The sequence below is a fragment of the Microtus oregoni genome, unplaced genomic scaffold (genome assembly GCF_018167655.1).
Source record: "Microtus oregoni isolate MIOR12 unplaced genomic scaffold, Mior012 000001F_ref0000356, whole genome shotgun sequence".
Classification (NCBI taxonomy): domain Eukaryota; kingdom Metazoa; phylum Chordata; class Mammalia; order Rodentia; family Cricetidae; genus Microtus; species Microtus oregoni.
The window spans coordinates 63,927,319-63,947,217 of NW_024543060.1; the positions used below are offsets into that span (position 1 = coordinate 63,927,319).

The 19,899-nt window shown below is 44.1% G+C and overlaps 1 protein-coding gene across 1 annotated transcript in view; it reads left to right on the plus strand.

Annotated features, from left to right (window-relative positions):
• The first annotated feature begins 10,416 nt into the window (after positions 1 to 10,416).
• Nemp1 (nuclear envelope integral membrane protein 1) overlaps positions 10,417 to 19,899 on the plus strand; it is a 28,268-nt gene continuing 18,785 nt past the window's right edge. Inside the window, exons 1-3 of the mRNA XM_041663160.1 lie at positions 10,417 to 10,574; positions 18,301 to 18,422; positions 19,323 to 19,542. Coding sequence (XP_041519094.1) covers positions 10,448 to 10,574; positions 18,301 to 18,422; positions 19,323 to 19,542 — 469 coding nt within the window. The 5' untranslated portion in view covers positions 10,417 to 10,447. The remainder of the gene's footprint in view (positions 10,575 to 18,300; positions 18,423 to 19,322; positions 19,543 to 19,899) is intronic.

Consider the following 19,899-nt stretch of genomic DNA (forward strand, 5'->3'; position numbering starts at 1 on the left):
CCCTTTGCTGGTGTGGAGGGTCCAACTAGATGGCCTCCCTTGGAGGTACTCCGGATCCCTTAGGGGTTTGTGGGGCCCCTCCCCCACTCCCTGGTCCGGTTATTTTGGAGTCTGGGCTGCCAGCGCTGGCCCCGGGTTTCCTCGTGCCCCCGCCCTCCCCCTGCCCACGCTCCCCGTGACGCACATCCTCCGCCCACGTTGCTTATGCTCCAAGCACCCCCATCCCTCCCACAGACCCCCTTGGGGTGGCACTGAGTCCTGGGGTCTGGAGGGAGAGGGCAGCTTGTGGAGCGGAGTGGTGAAGGGTAGGGCTTGAAAGGAAACTGGAGCTTACAGTGAGCCTGGTCCAGGTCCAGGAAAGAGGATGATGGAAGGCGAAGCCGATTCTAAGGCCTTCGCTTCCCGGTTTGGGATCAGAAAAGGAGAGGAGACAGATTTCGCTGAGACACTTATCCGGGTCCCGATGCGAACCTGTATACGAGAGTGAAACTACCGAGTGTGATTGGTAGCTTTGTTTTTCAAGACTTGCCATGAGGTTTAGGTAGAGACTGTGGAAACTGCCAATTGTAGAACGCCAGTCAGGTTGAGGACTATTGGCAGTATTTTGAGTTTATGTGTTTGTTTCTTTATACCTACTTGTATATCTGCGTGTCTGTAGGATTGTATCCGAGTTTCTATGTGTATTTTAAAATACATACATTAAAAAAATACAAAAAGCAACATCGACTTGTCAGGCCCCACCAGCGGCCCAGAGCGCCCCCGCAGCCCGCAGTCGGAGCTGCTGAGAAGTCTGTTCTTCGTTTTCCTCCCACGGCTACCACCCCCACATACCCGCCTACTCTCTTCCGCTGAGAACAAGGAATTTCCAGCCTTTAGCAAAGTGTGTGTGTGCGCGCGCGCTTGCACAGACAGGTGTGTGTTGGGGGTTGACAAAAGGGGAATAGGGACAATTGATTGTTGTTGTTGTTATTATTATTTTACCAATTTCATTTTCTGCCCGGACTCTCAACTCTCAAGACATCCTTACCTGCTTCCTCTGGTCTCCCACCCTCAGTCTCAACGGCAGAATAGAGAACCTGATATCATTTACCCAAAGTTTAAGGTTCTCTTTGTTGTCCAGAGCGGTCTGTTCTAGGAAGGGAAACAGTTTGTATCTCCAGTCGTAGATCTTAAGGGGAAGGGTGGATGAGACCGAGGAAGGGAGAGGGTGGGTGGAGGAGGAGTGAGGATGGTGCGTGCCAGGATTGTCTTCTCAGGCACGTGGAGATTTTCATCTAGCAGATTGCTCCGCTCACTCCTCCCCCCACGCCGCCATCACCTCGCCCTGCCAAATGAGACTCACTCAGCCAGGTTTGGTTCAAGCTCACCTTCCTCGGACCCGCACTCCCTTCTGGACCCTCCTCCCCCTTGCCTCCAGGCATAATTAATTCCTCCCACCCTCTGTGGGTGACAATGTTTTCCATGTCCTTTAAGAAATATGTTTCATTTCATGTGTATGTGTGCCTGAGTGTATGTATATGCACCACACGAGTGCAGGAGCCCACTGAGGTCGCACATGGATGTTGGGGAGCGAACCTGGATCCTCTGCCGGAGCAGTAAATGCTCTTAACCCCTAAGCCATCTCTCCAGCCTACCCTGCAGCTTAAAAATATTTTATTTTTATGTGCGCCCGAGTGTATGTGCACCATGTTCGTGAAAGAGCTCACAGGGTCAGAAAAGGCTTCGGATCATCTGGAACTCAGAAACTGAACTCAGTCCCTTGCAAAACCAGTACTCTCTAAACCGCTGACCCACAACTCCAGCTTGCCCTGCCCCCGTTTATTTTTGAAGGTCTTTCTATGTAGTCCTGGCAGTTCTGAGTCTCACTATGTAGACCAGACTGTCTTTGAACTCACAAAGATTTCCTGCCTTTCTGCCTCCCGAGGGTCAGGATTAAACGTGTGCTCCTCCCCCCTACACTCCCCCTTAATCTATAGCCCTGGCTGGCCTAAAACACAGTATGTAGAAAAGACTGGGTTTAAATTGAAAGATCCACCTGCCTCTGTCACCGGAGTGCTGAAGTTAAAGGTGCACACAACCGTGGCAGGCGCCTGTGCCCTGCCCCCTTAGTTTACAGTGAGCTATGCAAGTCTAGCTTGTTGATATCCTGAGATGTCCATGGTGAGTTAATATGCCAAGTAGCAAGTAGAAGGCTGAAATCCTTGCTGTTAATACAAAATATAAAGTAATGAGACTCCTTTACCTTTTTTTTTTTTTTTGGAGACAGGGTTTCCCTGTGTGACAGTCCTAGCTGTCCTGGCACTAGCTCTGGTAGACCAGGCTGGCCTCGAACTCACAGGGATTCGCTGGGATTAAAGGCGTGTGCCACCACCCACCGCCTGGCCTCCTTTCCCTCTTTTATATGCCAGAATTCATCATCTAGGAAGTGCTACCCTTGGATTTACTTTGCAAGAAAAGCTTCACCTCTCACAGGTCACCCCAGCCTACACCTCTAAGGAGCTCACGGGCAGGTAGAAGAAATAGCCATGTGAACAACAATCCAGGGAATAATAGGAGACATGTGAAAGGTGAGAGGCCAATCTGCCTGTTGAAAGGACTGAGATAGATGAGCATCTAATTTAGGCAAGGAAGCAGTCTAGGATTTGAAGTATGAATAGAAGTTTTCCAGGGAGAAAGGAAGTCAAATAGAGAGAGACAAGAACATTTGCTTGCATGGAGGTATGAAACAAGACCAACTGCTTTAGAAACTAGAAATTAGCATTCACTGCTGTGGGTGGTGGCTATGAGAAATGGAGATGTGTGTAAGGCTTTACATTAAGCTTGGTTATAGACCATTGTGTTGAGCTGTGGTCAGGGACCAGACCAGTTAATCAACCTACGGGCAGGGGTGGCGCACACCTTTAATCCCAGCACTCGGGAGGCAGAGGCAGGTGGATCTCTGTGACTTTGAGGCCAGCTTGGTCTACAAGAGCTAGTTCCAGGACAGGTTCTAAAGAAACCCTGTCCCGAAAAACCGAAAAAATAAAAAAAAATATTAAAAAAATAAAAAAAATCAACCTATTATTGTATTCTGCTTTTCATTTTCTTTAATTTTTCATGTATATGGTTTGTGCCTGCATGTATGTCCATACCACCTGTGTGCAATGCCCAAGGAAGGCAGAAGAGGGTGTTGGATCACCTGGGAGTGGAGTTACCCCCTTGTGGATATAGGGGAGCAAACACGGGTCCTCTGGCTGGAAGATCAAGTGCTCTTAACTGCTGAGCTGGCTCTTCAACACCTATTTCTTCCTTTCTTTTTCTTTTCTTTTCCTTTCTTTTCTTTCTTTCTTTCTTTCTTTCTTTTTTTTTTTTTTTTTTTGTTTAGCCCTGGCTGTTCTGGAACTAGCTTTGTAGACCAGGCTGGCCTCGAACTCACAGAGATCTACCTGCCTCTGTCTCTTGAGTGCTGGGATTAAAGGTGTGTGCCACCACTGCCTAGCTTCAACCCCTACTTTAACTGAAAAAAAATTTTTTTAATTTCTTTTAATTTTTGAGACAGGGTTGTATGTAGCCCAGGCTAAGCTTGAACTTGGCCTCTTGCTGCCTCTGTCTTCCCAGCCCTGAGGCTGTAGACCTGTGCCAGTCTTTCTGGCTGTCCCCTACTTCCACAAAACACACTGAAGGTGCACTAAAAGATGACTCACTCACATCCAGTAACTGTGAAGCTTCTTTGTTACATTGTTACTAGTCTATTAAAATGGGGCTAGAGAGGTGACTCAGCAGTTGAGAGCACTCCCTGCCCTTCAGGAGGCCCTGAGTTTAGTTCCCAGCACTTACATTTGGTGGCTTACAACTGCCTGTAATTCCAGCTCCACAGGATCTGGCACCCTCTTTCTGGCTCCTGTGAACACCTGTACTCACGTTCTATTTTCTTTTTCCATGTGCATTGGTGTTTTGCCTGAATGTCTGTGAGATGGTGTCGGGTCCCCTGGAACTGGAGTTACAGAAGGTTGTCAGCTGCCATGTGGGTGCTGGGAATTGAACCCAGGTCCTCTGGAAGAGTAGTCAGTGCTCTTAACCACTGAACCATCTCTCTGGACACTGTACTCACATTCTATACCCCCACACAGACACTCACATATCAGTATTAAAGAAACAACAGCAAAAAAAATCTTCTATTTAGCCAGGTATGATGGTACACACCTTTAATCCCAGAATTTGGGAGACAGAGGAAGGTGGAGCTCTGTCAGTTTGAGGCCACCCAGGCCTACATAGAGAGTTACAGGTCATCCAGGACTGCATAGTGACACCCTATGTAAAACAAACAAACAAACAAACCAAAACAACCCCCCCAAAAACAACAAAATCTTTCTAACTATATTTAGTTTCTGAAAGTTTCTCCATTTGATGAATATCAGATATCAAACAACACCAAACTTTGAATAGTGTTCTAGTTAGTTCTTTTTTTTTTTATAAATTTCTGTGTACTGATCTTTTATCTGCTTGTGTGTTTGTACACCACATGTGTGCAGTGCCTTTAGAGGCCAGAAGAGGGCACCATATCCACAGGAACTGGTGTCACAGGCAGTTGTGAGCAGCTGTGTGGATGCTGGGACTCTAACCCTAGTCCTCTGCAGCCACCGCTCTTCCTGATGAGTCATCTCTCCAGCTTTATAGCTGGTTAAAGATATGGTGGAAATATAAAGAGTCTAATGGAGTGGAAGAGATAGATGTGCATTTAGAAGGAAGGACTATGGGTTACAAAAACACTAGGAAAGCCCACAAGATGGCCCCCAGGGCAATTTCCAGGACCTGTGTAAAGGTGGAAGGAGAGAATAGACTGCACAAAGCTGTTCTTTGACCATCTGCCCCAGTCATGAACATACACATGCAATTATTTTCCCCCAAAAGGGGGCGAGGAAGAGAGATGGCTCATGGACTAACTTACCTGCTCTTAAGCCTTGAAGACCATACTGGAGACCTTTCCATACTGGTGACTCACACGGTGGAAAGAGAACCAGTTCCTGAAGTTGCCCTCTGACTTCCATGTGTGTCCCCTACCATAAATAAATTTACAGAAGTCATTAAATCGTTAAAGAATTAGGGTGGATAGCTTGAAAGGGAGTAAAAGACTTTCCCACTTGAAAGCAGGGCGATGGTGTCGCATGCCTTTATTTTTTTTATTTTTTATTTTTTTTTTGGTTTTTCGAGACAGGGTTTCTCTGTGGTTTTGGAGCCTGTCCTGGAACTAGCTCTTGTAGACCAGGCTGGTCTCGAACTCACAGAGATCCGCCTGTCTCTGCCTCCTGAGTACTGGGATTAAAGGCATGTGCCACCACCGCCCGGCCTGTCGCACGCCTTTAATCCCAGCTCTTGGGAGGCAGAGGTAGGTGGATCTCTGTGAGTTCAAGGCCAGCCTGGTCTACTACAAGGGCTAGTTCCAGGAAAGGAACCAAAAGCTATGGAGAAACCCTGTCTCAAAAAAAAAAAAAGAAAAAAAAAAAGAAAAAAAGACTTTCCCACTTGAAAATGCCAGTCAGAATGGCAAGGTGCTGGGTGGAGTCAGTGGCAAGGGGCGAAACGGGACAGATTCAAAAGATAGAACACAAAAACGGTAGGATTCAGTGATTGATTGGTCCAGTTATATCCATCAAACAGTCAACATCTTCAATTTAAAAAAAAAAATTTATTTATTTATTTATTTATTTATTTATTTATTTATTATGTATACAGTGTTCTGCCTGAATGCATGCATGCCAGAAGAGGGCACCAGATCTCATAACAGATGGTTTTGAGCCTCCATGTGGTTGCTGGGAATTGAACTCAGGACCTTTGGAAGAACAGCCAGTACTCTTAACCTTCTGAGCCATCTCTCCAGCCCCATCTTCAATTCTTTACAGTTCTGACACCCAAAAAATTGTGATAAGTAATTTTTTTCATAACTCACTTGGTAATAAAAGCTAGTTTGGAGGACTGGTTTGGGAATACAGCTTCATGGTAGCATACTTACCTAGCTTGTTAGAGACCTTTTTAGTCCCCGACATAGAAAAAACAACCAACCAACCAAGCCCAAGCCTGTCTAATCTGACCAGAACTCATTTTGCGACAGGACTTGAAGAAAACCTGCAGGAGGTACTTTTCATTCCTTCCTTTTCCCTTCGCACCACTGTTCATATGCATTACTACAGAAATACTGACTGTTCTAGATGGCATTGGGATTGCTCTTTTACATAGTGAATATGTACCATGTTGTCCTTCTAAGTTCAAAAAAAAAATCCTCAAGCATATTTACCATCCATATTTCATACCCATACTCATCAGCCTTGGCCTGAGTTCTTTTGGCTATTTTACATAAGTTAGATCCACCTGCAGATAATGAATATTCATTGTTGCTTTTGCTATATAAAATGCTGAAGGTGATTCTTGAAATGTTTTTTTTTTTTTTTTTTTTTTTTTGGATTTTTCGAGACAGGGTTTCTCTGTGGCTTTGGAGCCTGTCCTGGAACTAGCTCTTGTAGCCCAGGTTGGTCTCGAACTCACAGAGATCCGCCTGTCTCTGCCTCCCGAGTGCTGGGATTAAAGGCGTGCGCCACCACCGCCCGGCCTTCTTGAAATGTTTTGAACAGTATCCTCAGTATTAAAAGAAAGATATAAGCCAGGCTGTGATGGTGTATGCTTTTAACCCCAGTACTTTTGGGAGGTAGAGGCAGGCAGATCTCTGTGAGTTTGAGGCTAGCCTGATCTACAAAGAGAGTTCCAGAGTAGCTTAGGGGCTACACAGAGAAACCCTGTCTCGAACAAACAAACAAACAAAAAGTTAGCCTTCTTGAATTACTAACTTGAAATGACCACACTTACTGGGATGATGAGGTGTGATGTGTTTCTGGGTAATTAGGCCAATCTGCACATTGGAAGAGTGAGTGGTCAGTGATTTCATGTAATTAGTTCCCAGTCCTGAAACCAGTTCACTGGTGTTGACCATTAGTGAAAACAAAAGAGAAAGCCCAGCAGTGAAAACGGAAAGGCCTGGCCTGGTGAGATTGCAGGCATCTGCAATCCAGTTGGGGTTAGGAGATAAGGAGTTCAAGGTCATCCTTAGTTACACAGTAACCAAAAACAAACCAAACAAAACAAAAAACTAAAACTCAGGCCCAGGAGATGGCTGAGTGGTTGGGAGAACTTACTGCTACTGGGGAGAACCCAGGTTTGGGTCCCGACACCTTAAAAACTGTCTGTGACTTCAGTTCCATGAGGTTCACAGACCTTTCCCGATCTTCACACATGTATGTGGTACACAAACATGCAGGCAAAATAGTCACACACATTAAATAAAAATAAAAAGAATAAATCTAAAACTGCATATGGCCGTGTAGGCCTTTAATTCCAGCACTCAGGAGGCAGAGATGGGCAGATTTCTGTGAATCTGTGCCCAGCCTGGTCTATAAATCGAGTTCCATGACCAGCCAGGGATACACAGTGAAATCCTTGAAAAACCATAAATAAATAAAATAAATATTTATTGTAAAATTAATAAAACAAATAAAAATTAGTTATTAAGAATTAGATAAGCCGGGCGGTGGTGGCGCACGCCTTTAATCCCAGCACTCGGGAGGCAGAGGCAGGCGGATCTCTGTGAGTTCGAGACCAGCCTGGTCTACAAGAGCTAGTTCCAGGACAGGCTCCAAAACCACAGAAAAACCCTGTCTCGAAAAACAAAAACAAAACAAAACAAAAAAGAATTAGATAATTCTAAAGCAAACAAACTAACTAAAAAACTAAAAATCATAAAAACAAAGAAAGAAAGACAGGGCCCGAGAGAAAGGTGAGGTATGCAGAGTTGTGACAGGTGCCTGGAATCCCAGCACTTGGCAGGCAAAGGCAGAAAGTTTGAGACCAATCTACACAGGTTCCAGGAGAGCCAGTGCTATATAGCCAGACCCTATCTAAAAAGGTGCACATATATAAAATATGTGTATATCACATGCACTCACATTTATTTGCATACACAAGTGCATTGCCAGAGTTTACTTTTTAAATAAAACTTTTGACTTTCTTGAAAACTGAAAAGCTACTACAGGCTGTCCATATATGTGCGTCCATTCCCCCCATTATTTTCCAGTGATAGGGTACACTTGCTACCCTTAGTGTATATTACTCATACCTTAAGAAAAAACAAGTGTAAGATTTTATTTTATTCTGTTTTGGGCTGGAGAGATGGCTCAGCGGTTAAGAGCACTGCCTACTCTTCCAAAGGTCCTGACTTCAATTCCAGCAACCACAAGGTGACTCACAACCATCTGTAATGAGATCTGGTGCCCTCTTCTGGCCTGCAAGCATACATGCAGACAGAATACTGTACACATAATAAATAAATAAATCTTAAAAAAAGATTTTATTTTTTTTTAATTTTCAGCTATGTCTTGGTATGTGTGCACATGAATGCAGTGCCCTTGGAGGCCAGAAGAGGGCGTCATAACCCCTGGAGCAGGAGTTACAAGGGGTGGTAAACCAGCCAAAGTGGGGGTGCTGTAAGAGCAGTACTCACTCTTAACTGTGGGGCCAGATTTGCACCCCCTATTCACAGTTTTTTCTATAGTTACTGAACTAAAATCTCAGTGGTTTTTTGTTTTTTTTTGTTTGTTTTTTTTTTTGATGCACTAGGTTTCTTCCTACTACATGGCTTCTCTTGTCGGCCAGGCAGAGTATGTGAACATAAACACGGAGGCTCTGATGATGGGCAGGGAAGAGGTGACTCAGGCTTGTAATCCCAGTTTTCTTTCTTGGAGCTTTTTAAATTTTTTTCTGTTTCAAGATCTATAATATTATATTATATTAATATATTATATTATATTATGTAGTCGAGTTACTCTCCCTTATGTGTGATAGTTTCTTAGTCTTTCCTTGTTTCAGATAAACATGATACGTTTTGTTTTGAGGTAGGTTCTAGATATAGCGCAGGCTTGCCTTAAATTTGTGACCCTCTGAGTGTCCCGCATGCTGGCATTAACAGATATTGGTTACCACGCCTCCTGCTTACCTTGATATTAAAGAAAAAGTTCACATCATTTGGTCAATATGTGTGTGCGTACGTGGGGTATAGGTGTGTGCCACAGAAACAGTATGGATTGTGTGGGGGTGGGGGAGAGGTGGGGAGTGATGTTTGTGGGCCACAGAATCAGTATGGATGAGATCAGAGTACAACCTGTGGGAACAGGAATTGGTTTTCTTCTACTGTGTAGGTTCTGGGGATGGAACTCAAGGCTTTAGTTATAAACACTTTTACACACTGAGCTATCTATCTTGATAGGCTATATATATGTGTGTTGTGGATGTATAAATGTGTGTGTATAAACACACACACACACACACACACACGACACAGGCTCTCAGGACTTAAACTCTATAATCCCAGCTAGTCTTCAATTCTCAGCAATCCTACAGTCTCAATTTCCCAAATGACGGAATTACAAATATTGAGTGAATTCTCTCCTACCCATCTTGAGTTTTATTTTTTTATTTTTAAGTGCTTCAATTTCTGCAAGTACTGCCTGGACCACAAATGCAATGGCGTGTAGTGGGAGGCAGCCTAAGACGCAGAAAGAACTTAGATGTGAGCTCAGAACTACTTTTGTCTTTCCATTGTCTCTCTTAGCCTTAACTTCCTTTTAAATGGAGATGGTAAACCCCGTCTTGATTGTCACCTCTTTTGGTCCAAAACCATCCCTCCGCCGTGTGACTTAGGCTTTATTTCCGCGGCGCTGGTGATCGAAACCAGGGCCGTGAGCATGGTCCAGCTACATCCTCCGTCAAAAAAAGGGAACTAAGAAATGATGTTTTCAGATCTTGTTTTCTGTTCGTTTTGTAGTGCTGCAGATCGTAGTTAGTGCCTTGCAATACTTGACCGTGCTCTACTATCGGGGTACATTCTCAGCTCTACGCTATGTCTTTTTTTTTTTTTCTAGACTACATTTTAAAACGTCGTTTATGCCTACAAAAACCTTGACAACGCACAATATTTCTGTACTTTAGGTTGAAATCTTGTCAGAACTTTGGGGACAGGGTGTCAATCGTTTTACCTTAAGAAACTGTCACATCTGAATTTCTCATAAGGAGAAAAAAAGCCAAAGTTAGCATTGGCTTGCCTATAATAAAAAGATCGACGTAGAAAGGAAAGGAAAAGGAAAGCAGAAAGAATTCGGGTTCCGATGGGAAGCTGCAGTCCAGAAGGGCCTCTCCCATTCTGACTTTCTATTGGGCAACTTTACCATCAATCTCACTTGTAAATAAACCGGGGCCGGAAGCAGGTTGGGTAAAGAGTGGGAGCTTCCTGTCGCCATTGCTAGGGTTGGGGTTGTTAGGAGGTGTGGCTCCTAGGGGCGGGTCTCGCCGCTGATTGGCTGCTGGCGCTGCCTGTCCGGGGACGGTTGCTGAGGAGGGGCACGTGAGGAGGAGGCGGCGTGAGGCAGCCATGGCGGGAGGAATCAAAGTGGCGGGCTGGTCGGCGGTTGGTCCCTGGCCCCGGTGCGGGGGCCCGGGTGGCCGCGGGGCTGCGTGGCTGGTCTTCGTCCTCTTCGGCTGCGTGGTCTGCGGCTCAGGTACCACTCGGGTTGCCGTGCCTGGCGGGCGTCGCGAGGGCGTTGTTTTGGGAAGAGAGAGTTTATCCCGGGGCGCGGCCCGTTACTCCGCCGAGCGGTGCGGCTTGCCTAGCTCATCCCGGCTGAGGGGTGACCTGGGGCTGCTTCTCGAGAGCCTTCGGCGGTCCCAGGGAGGGAGGCCTGGGCTTGGGGACCCCTTTAGGGTCTGCGTGCTGCCCCTAGGTCCCCCGAGCCTCCGGTTAACACGGAGGAGGTATGGGGACCCTTTCGCCTTCAGTTTCCTGACCGCACCTCCGGGAGATGGGTGCTGTCCCAACACCGTGGAGTAGAGAAGACTAACCCCAGATGGACATGCTTTTCCGAGGCTGGGTCTCTCAGTGTAGCCCTAGCTCTTCTGGAATTCGCCCTGTAGACCAGGCTGGCCTCGAACTCACAGAGATCCCCCTGCCTCCGCCTCCCGAGTCCTGGGATTAAAGGCGTGCACCACCACCGGCTCTTCTTAAGAGCCGCCCTAACAGCCCTGGAATGGTCATTGTAGTGCAGTGGCCCAGAAGAGATAGAAGAGCCACCAGTTTTGAGTATGACAGTTTATTCCTTCTTTCTAGCGCTGTCATTATGTACCCTCTGTTGAACAATCAACTCTGGACTGGGTAGGAAACTTATTTTGTGCTCCAGTCCAGAAAAATTAAAATGTTTGCAAGAAATAGATGTTTTTCTTACCGCCTTGTTACAGTAGTGGACGGGGAGATAAGCGATGTTTGCAAACTTCCACTGGAGGGAGTAGCAGCCCCAGAGAATAATCAGCGCTTATAAACACACGCTACGGACTCATATCGCCCCCTTCCGTTCCTGCCCATCACATGCTCTCGCTTGCGGCTTTAAGATAATTTAACACACCAATAGATAAGTTGTTCAAAAGGGACTGAAGACTTAGTTTTGCGAAGGGAGCAGGTATCCAGGAAAACCTACTTTGCCAGATGCAGGTCCTGGAAACCTAAAACAACATTTGGAAGAATTATTACCTGGGTGAACTTTTGAAATGGGGCCTTGGGTTGTGAAGAAATAAAAAATATTAAGAACAATCAACAGTTATCGCCTTTGAAGATTCTTGTACAGGATACTGGGGATTGAAACCTAAAGCAAAAAGCTGGGCATAGTGGCACTCGACCTTAGCCCCAGCACTCGGAACCCCAAGGCAGGTGGATCTCTTGAGTTTGAGGCCAGCCTGGTCTACATAGTGAGTTCCAGGACAGCTAGGGCTACATAGTGAGACTGTGCTTCGAAACAAACGGACAATAATTAAGAAACCTAAAGCAAACTTTTCTGATCACTTCCCTGCCCTTTCATTGAGGCGGGGATTTACCATGTCGCTAGGCTGCTTTGAAATTCATTGTGTAGTCCTGGCTGTCCTGCAACTCAAGCCCTTTCTGTCTCAGCCCCCAGAATGCTGGGGTCACGCGCATTACACACACACAAAAAGCATCGTAAGCTAGACCCCAAAGTTGCTCCTGGGAGGGCAGAACCAGGGGCCTCCTCATTTGCTGTAAAGTAGTCTCCAGGGACGGCTCAGGGAATGATCGCCGGATTATGTGGGGATTAGCTATAAAGAGCAGCCTTGTTGGTTTCTACCAGGTTCTCCCAACGGTAGAATGGAATTTATCAAAAGGTTGGTTTCTTGTCTCTAGAAATTTTGGAAACATTTAATTTTAAAAATAATTTGTGTTTTAGACTATTTGGCAAGTATTAATACAGTTAGGTATAAAGAAGTAGGCAAAATCCTTGCAGTTGATTGCATTTGTATGTGTTCTTGTGTTTGAGTGCAATCAGGGTTCGTGTGCACATGTGAGTGCTGTAGGCTGAAGGTTGGCATCTGTTGACTATTTCAGTTCCTATCTACCCCAATTTTGAGACAAGCTCCCTCACTGGGCCTGCATCTTAGAGATTTGGTTAGACTGGCTGGCCAGCAAGCTCCTTGTGGGCTCTGCCCCCAGCACTGCACCTGGCTTCATGTGTGCGCTGACTATCTGAACTCGGGTCCTTTACTAACGACCCAGCTCCCCAGCTTCAGACTTGAAAGTTCTGCGGTGTGTATGTCCTTTGTTCACGGCCTCTTCTGAGTATTTATACTTTAATTTTTTGAGCCAGGCTTTTGTAGCCTACGTATCAAGAATGACTTTGAATTCTTCCTCCTGTCTCTACTTCCTACGTGTGCTGAGATTATAAGATGTGCACCTGTATGCAGCCATGCCTAGTTATAAAATTGTAAGAAAATTATCTTTTGTGTGCTAGAAGTCAAATTGAGGACTTCACACTCACCAGGCATGAGCTCTACCAAACTACACCTCCAGCACTGTGAATTTTATTTATAAGGACTTTTGTATAATTTTAAAATAAATAAAATTTCTGAGTTTATTTTCACCCTTTAAAATTTTTTAAGATTTAAGATTTATACGGTGTTCTGTCTGCATGTATGCCTTGGCACCAGATCTCATTACAGATGGCTGTGAGCCGCCGTGTGGTTGGTGGGAATTGAACTCAGGACCTCTGGAAGAGCAGCAGTGCTCTTATTTCTGAGCCATCTCTCCAGGCCTTAATTTTTTTCAAATTGGGTTTATTTTATGTGTGAGTGTTTGTATTTGCACCACATGTGTGCTTGGTAAGGTTTATATTTTATATATGGTCATTTGATTTCATTATTTGGATTTATACATAAGATTTACAGGCTAGGGCTGGAGAGATGGCTCAGAGGTTAAGAGCACTGACTACTCTTCCAGAGGTCCTGAGTTCAATTCCCAGCAACCACATGGTGGCTCACAGCCATCGATACTGAGATCTGGTGCCCTCTTTTGGCATGCAAGCATACATGGAAGGAATGTTGTATACATAATAAATAAATAAATCTTTTTAAAAAAAAAAGATTTACAGGCTAGCCGGGCAGTGGTGGCGTACGCCTTTAATCCCAGCACTCGGGAGGCAGAGGCAGGCGGATCTCTGTGAGTTCGAGACCAGCCTGGTCTACAAGAGCTAGTTCCAGGACAGGAACCAAAAAGCTACGGAGAAACCTTTCTGTCTCGAAAATCCAAAAAAAAAAAAAAAAAAAAGATTTGCAGGCTAGTGAGGTAATTATGATGGTAAACAGAATTTGCCACACAAAATGGGTGACCTGAGTTGATGAAACCAATAATGGGAGGAGATAACTGACTCCCAAAAGTGTCCTCTGATCTCTACATGTGTGCTAGGATGTGCGCACACCCATTCACACATACCATGTGTATATACGCATAGACATAGTAATGATAATAATAAGATAAAAGAGCTCTCTAAAGTTAAATTGATAATTTTGGTTTTTGGAGGATAACTATTAAATAATTTTTTTTTTTTTGCAAATTATTATTAGCAAAGCTGGGAATTGAACCTAGGGCCCGAAGCATTCAGTGTTAGTGCTCTACCACTGAACTACAGTTTCAGCCCTTTTATTTATTTTTGGTTTTTCGAGACAGGGTTTCTCTGTGGCTTTGGAGCCTGTCCTGGAACTAGCTCTGTAGACCAGGCTGGTCTCGAACTCACAGAGATCCACCTGCCTCTGTCTCCCGAGTGCTGGGATTAAAGGCGTGCGCCACCATCGCCCGGCGCCCTTTTATTTTTTGAACAGGGTCTTACTAAGGCATCCATGTCTCTTTTTTTTAATTTATAATTTATTGTGGTATTTGGTGTGAGGCGAGGATCTGGATGGATTTTATTTTTCAAATAATTCATTTGTCCTGGCATGTAATTTAATAATACTTTACTAAACCCACTGATTGAAGATGGTATGTTTTAAAAATAATTTTTATTAAATCTGTTGTTTGACAGATTCATACATGTGCACAGTCTGTTCTGATTACCTTTTTCCTCCCACTCTGTCTGGCCCCACTCGGCCCATGTTCCTCTCTGCAGGTCCCTTTCCTGTATTTGTGTGTTTGTTTTGGCACTCATTAAGTTTAACTAGGGCCGACTCTGTGCTCGTGGATTTGGAATTACCTGTTGGAGCCTGGAAAAATGGTGGTTTTGTGTTCAGCTTAATGACTCAGTGAGTTAAGATGGAGCTTAATCCAAGTGGGGAAGGTTAAGCTTTGATTTTATTTGGATGGAGAATGCACTTTTCCTAGTTAGGGTTATCACTGAAGTAATGAAACACAGCTTACACTTCCACATTGCTGTGTGTTATGGAAGGAAATCAGGGCAGGGATTCAAGCCAGGCAGGAACCTGGAGGCAGGAGCTGATACAGAGGCCCTGGAGAGGGGTGCTGCTTACCTGCTTGCTCCTCAGGGCTTGCTCAGCCTGCTTTCCTATGGAACCCAGGAACACTAGCCCAGGGATGGCACCACCCACAATAGGCTGTGCCTTCCCCATCAGTCCCTGAATAAGAAAATACTCTCCATGCTTGTTTACAGCCCATTCTCGTGGAGTCATTTCCTCAGCTGAGGCGCCCTCCTTTCCGATGACTCTAGCCTGTGTCAAGTTGTTATAAAACTATGCAGCATAGCAGTTAACTTTTTTATTGCAACTTATTATTTATTTATGATTGTGAGTGTGGGTGTGAGCATGTGTGCCGCACCACCTTCATGTGGAGGTCAGAGGACAGCCTGTGGGAGTCAGGTGGCTTCTTTCCCTGAGTCCTGCTCATAAAACTTGAGACTTGGTGACAAGTGCCTTTACTTGCAGAGCTATCTTATTGGATATCTCTTTAAGACATAATATTGGAGTGTCTAATTTCTTTTCTTAAAGATTTATTATATATACAGTGTTCTACCTGCATGTATTGGCCTGTAGGCCAGAAGAGGGCATCAGACCTCATTATAGATGATTGTGAACCACCATATGGTTGCTGGGAATTGAACTCAGGACCTCTGGAAGAGCAGCCAGTGCTCTTAACCTCTGAGCCATCTGTTCAGTCCCAAGAATTTATTTATTTTCTGTGTATGGATATTTGTTTGCATGTATGTCTGTGAACCATGTGCATGCCTGATACCCACTGAGACCAGAAGAGATTCCCTAGAACTGAAGTTATATGAATGCTGGGAATTGAATCCTGGTGTCTGGAAGAGCAGCCAGTGCTCTTAACTGCTGATCTCTCCAGCACTTATTGTACATCTTTTTTGAAGCAGGGTCTCACTATGTAGCTGGCCTGGAGCTTACTATGTGGACTAGGCTAGCTTCAAACTCAAACGAGATCTAGCAGTCTCTGCCTCCTGCGTGCTGGGATTACAGAAGTGTAGCAGTATGTGCTGCCCCACTGTAGAATTTAAGTTAAGTAGCTTTTCCTGGCAATAAGTTTTCAAATGGCTGGCGTTATCAACACATTGTTTGTATCTCATTTCCCACTTGGCAAAATAGTAATGGGCTTTAAAAGGTGAGAGAATGGTTGCTAATGGTTTGGTAATACATGTTTTTACTTGGAGTTTTGTAAATAGACTGAACTTTGTTTTAAGGAAGTGATGGATTCTTATTGGACTTGTGTGTGTGTGTGTGTGTGTGTGTGTGTGTGTGTGTATGTATGTATGTATGTATGTGGTTTGTGCACATGTTCATGTGGAGACCAGAAGCCAACATCACATATCTTTCTCAGTTACTTATTTTCTCTTTTTTCTTTTCTATTATGTAGTCCTGGCTTTCCTGGACTTCACTATGTAGACCAGACTGGCCTCAAACTCAGAGATCCACCTACCTTTGTCTCCCAAGTGCTGGGATTAAAGTTATGTGCCCATTCCTGGCTCCATCTTCCTTTTTGAGACAGGGTCTTTCACTGGAGCTCACTGATTCAACTAGACCAATGAGCTGGCCAGAGTGTCTGTCACTGCCCTCCAGTGCTGGGGTTACAGATGCATGCTGTTATACCTGGCTCTTTCTGTGTGTGTGTGTGTGTGTGCGTGTGTATGTTGTGTATTTTTTTTAATATTTATTTATTATGTATATAATATTCTGTCTGTGTGTATGCCTGCAGGCCAGAAGAGGGCACCATACCCCATTACAGATGGTTGTGAGCCACCATATGGTTGCTGGGATTTGAACTCAGGACCTTTGGAAGGGCAGGCAATGCCCTTAACCTCTGAGCCATCTTTCCAGCCCATGTTGTGGTGTTTGAGTGGAGGTCAGAGGACAGTCTTCAGTGCTGGTCTTTAGCCTTCCACCTTGTTTGAAACAAGATCTCATTTGCTGCTGCTTCCACCAGCCACATTCTTCTAGGAATTCTGTCTCCAACTTCACCTTGCTGTGGGAGCACTCGGATTATAGATGTCCTACTGTGCCTGGCATTATCCAGGTGCTGGAGATTTGAACTCAGGTCCTCATGAATGGCAAATGCTTTACCCACTTCAAAGTTAGTCTTAGTTTGGGGTTTAGGTGTCTCTCAGTGATAAAGTTGCCTAGGAACTTTATGGCACTCTAGGGGGAAAAAGCACTGTGGGTTCTCAGCAATGAAAAAAAGTTAGTCTTAGTTTTCACCTAAAATGATTTTGGCTAGCAAGATGGCCCAGTGGGTAAAGGTGCTTTCCCATCAAATGTAACCACCTGAATTGAATCCTTAAGAGCCATATGGTGGGTGAAGAGAATTGACTCCGAGAACTTGGCCTCTGGCCTCTAGTCTATGACAGGCTACCCCACCAAAGGAAATAAATATAAGGAAATTGTTTTTTCTTTTTTAAATTAAATAAATAAAACTAATTTAGCTTAGTGGGCATTCATGCTTTTTGTGTTTTTTGTTTGTTTGTTTTTTTTGGCACAGAGTTTCTTTGCATAGCATTGAGATTCTGGGTTTAATCTTTAATACCACAAAGAAAAAAGTTATTTACATGTTTGTGTCAGGGAAGGTGGGGGAGAGTGGTTTCTCTCAAATCTTGAATTACTAAGAATAATTACAAACTGAGCCAGAGTCTTGTGGTTTGACCCCCTGGGGTGCTGGGTAGTCTGGCTGCTCTTGACTGGAGCAGAGCAGCGTCCTTGTAGTCCTTAGTACCCACTTGATGGCTCTTGAATCCAACAAAACCTGCTCAGAAAAGGAGTGGATGACACCAACAGATGAGTTAGTTTAGGTCACTTTACCCTGTTACAAGAGAGGAAGAGTATTTATGCTTAAGGTGGAAGTAGGGCTTGGGTGTGAGGATTGCAGACTGTTTACTAGCTGTGCGACTTCAGGAATTTTCCCTAGACATCATTTTCTTGTTTATAAAATACAGATTATGAAAATGTCTACCACATCGTGTTGTTCGGTGGGTTACACAGAGCATACTCTGCAGAGAAATACTTAAAAGTTTGGTTCCCGGGGCCCACACGGGGACTCAAACCACATGTAATTCCAGTTGTAGGGCATCTGTGGGCACATTACTCATGTGGTGAACAGACACACAGGCAAAACATGGATACACGTAAAATAAAATTTAAAAAGTAGCTTTTATTCAGAGTTAATGTAATGTTAACTATTTGTAAGTATAGTGTAAGTCAATGACAGTGTATGTATTTGATATCCTATAGTCAATTGTATGCAAGCACACGTGAGTGTGTGCACACATGCAAATTGTACTGAGATAAAACTTTTATTTCTTCTTTCATCTCAGTTTTTCTTTTTTTGGTCTGGTTCATATTTTAAGCCCAAGCATATAAAGTGTCAGTTTATCTTTTTATAACACGAGTTATGGTTAAGCTGTTATGTTCTACTTAGTTCTTGTTTCTCTTTTTTTTCTCATAAAGCTGGAATTGATGTAAATGTGGTCATGCTTCAGGAATCCCAAGTTGATATGAATTCCAGTCAACAATTCTGTTATAAAAATGTGCTTATCCCAAAGTGGCATGATGTATGGACACGGATACAGGTAATTGGAAGCCCTCCCTGGACATCTCAGTTCCCTTCCCGGACATCTCAGTTCCCTTCCCCGGACATCTCAGTTCCCTTCCCGGCTTGGAGGCCTGTGATCCTGAGAGAACGGTTTTTTCTTCTTTCTTCATTTTGCTTCCTCCCTCCTGGAGCGTCCACACTCGTGGCTCTTTGAAATGTCTTGTGCTTCTTTGGCCTGGAATCTGGTGTGTCTGTCTGAGTGTAAACTCTTGTCTTGTGGTTCCCGTTCTGTTTTGATTCTGTGAGGGAAGTTTCCTCTGAGTAGAATGACTTTGGTCTCTTTTATTTCGTAACACTGTCAAACAAGAGTTTCTGGCTGTGATTGAACAAAAGGAACCTTGTGGAGGTTCTGCAGTAACTATGCAGTAACACAGACACCGATGAGGGTGTTTGCTGTTCATATCAACACATGAGAGTTGGGCTTGTGGGCTCTTTAAATTTTTTTTTTAATTTTCTGATAGAAAATTCTGGGGCACATTATAAAATGTATCTGGGGCACATTATAACCAACGTTTATCTATAATCAGTGATTGTGACAATGCATGAACTTCTCAGCCTGTCATTAGGAGAACATTTTCAGTTTTCTGGGACTGTTTACGACTGGCAATTTTCTGAATATTTCAAATCCTTGCTTTGTATGATCTCATAAATAGCTGTATTAATATTCTTTCTACTTGGGAACATCCCCCCTCCACCCCCTTTTCTGGCCTAATAGTGATTCAGACCATATTAATAAGAAATTGTGGCAGCTGCCTCTGTTAGAGCAACATCATTTTCCAAGTCATGTTTTTGCTACATCTGTATATTTCCAGTGAGAGTTTTAAAAATTATGTTTATGAAAATTTCCTTTTTCATCCTCATTTCTTTTGTGTTGCAGGTCCGGGTAAATAGCTCCAAACTGGTCCGAGTCACCCAGGTGGACAGTGAGGAAAAGCTGAAGGAGCTAGAGCAGTTTAGTATTTGGAACTTTTTTTCTTCCTTTTTAAAAGAGAAATTGAATGACACCTATGTTAACGTGGGTCTGTACAGCACAAAAACCTGCCTCAAAGTTGAGATTTTAGAGAAGGACACCAAATACAGTGTCATTGTGACCCGGAGTAAGTCTCACCTCTGTTTTCTGATGGACTCTATAATGAGCTGGGACAGAGCTTTGGAGGGTGTAGTTAGTGAGAGAGAGAGCAGTCCAAGACAACACCGTTTTGTTTTTTTTTTTTTTGATTACAATCCTGACTAGACCATGGCTCTACCACTCGTAGGACTCTAGGCCTAGAACCAATCGGGCAGGTCCTGAGTTGATATGGTCAGCACTACTGGAGTCTATCAGACAGTCGTATCCATGCCTTTTGGAGATGTCTTGACTATGTTCAGGTCTATATTTGAAGACAGGGAAAGTAAACAGTAAAATTAGTAATTCTCAAAGAGTGCTTGTGGAATCATAAGATGAAGACACTATA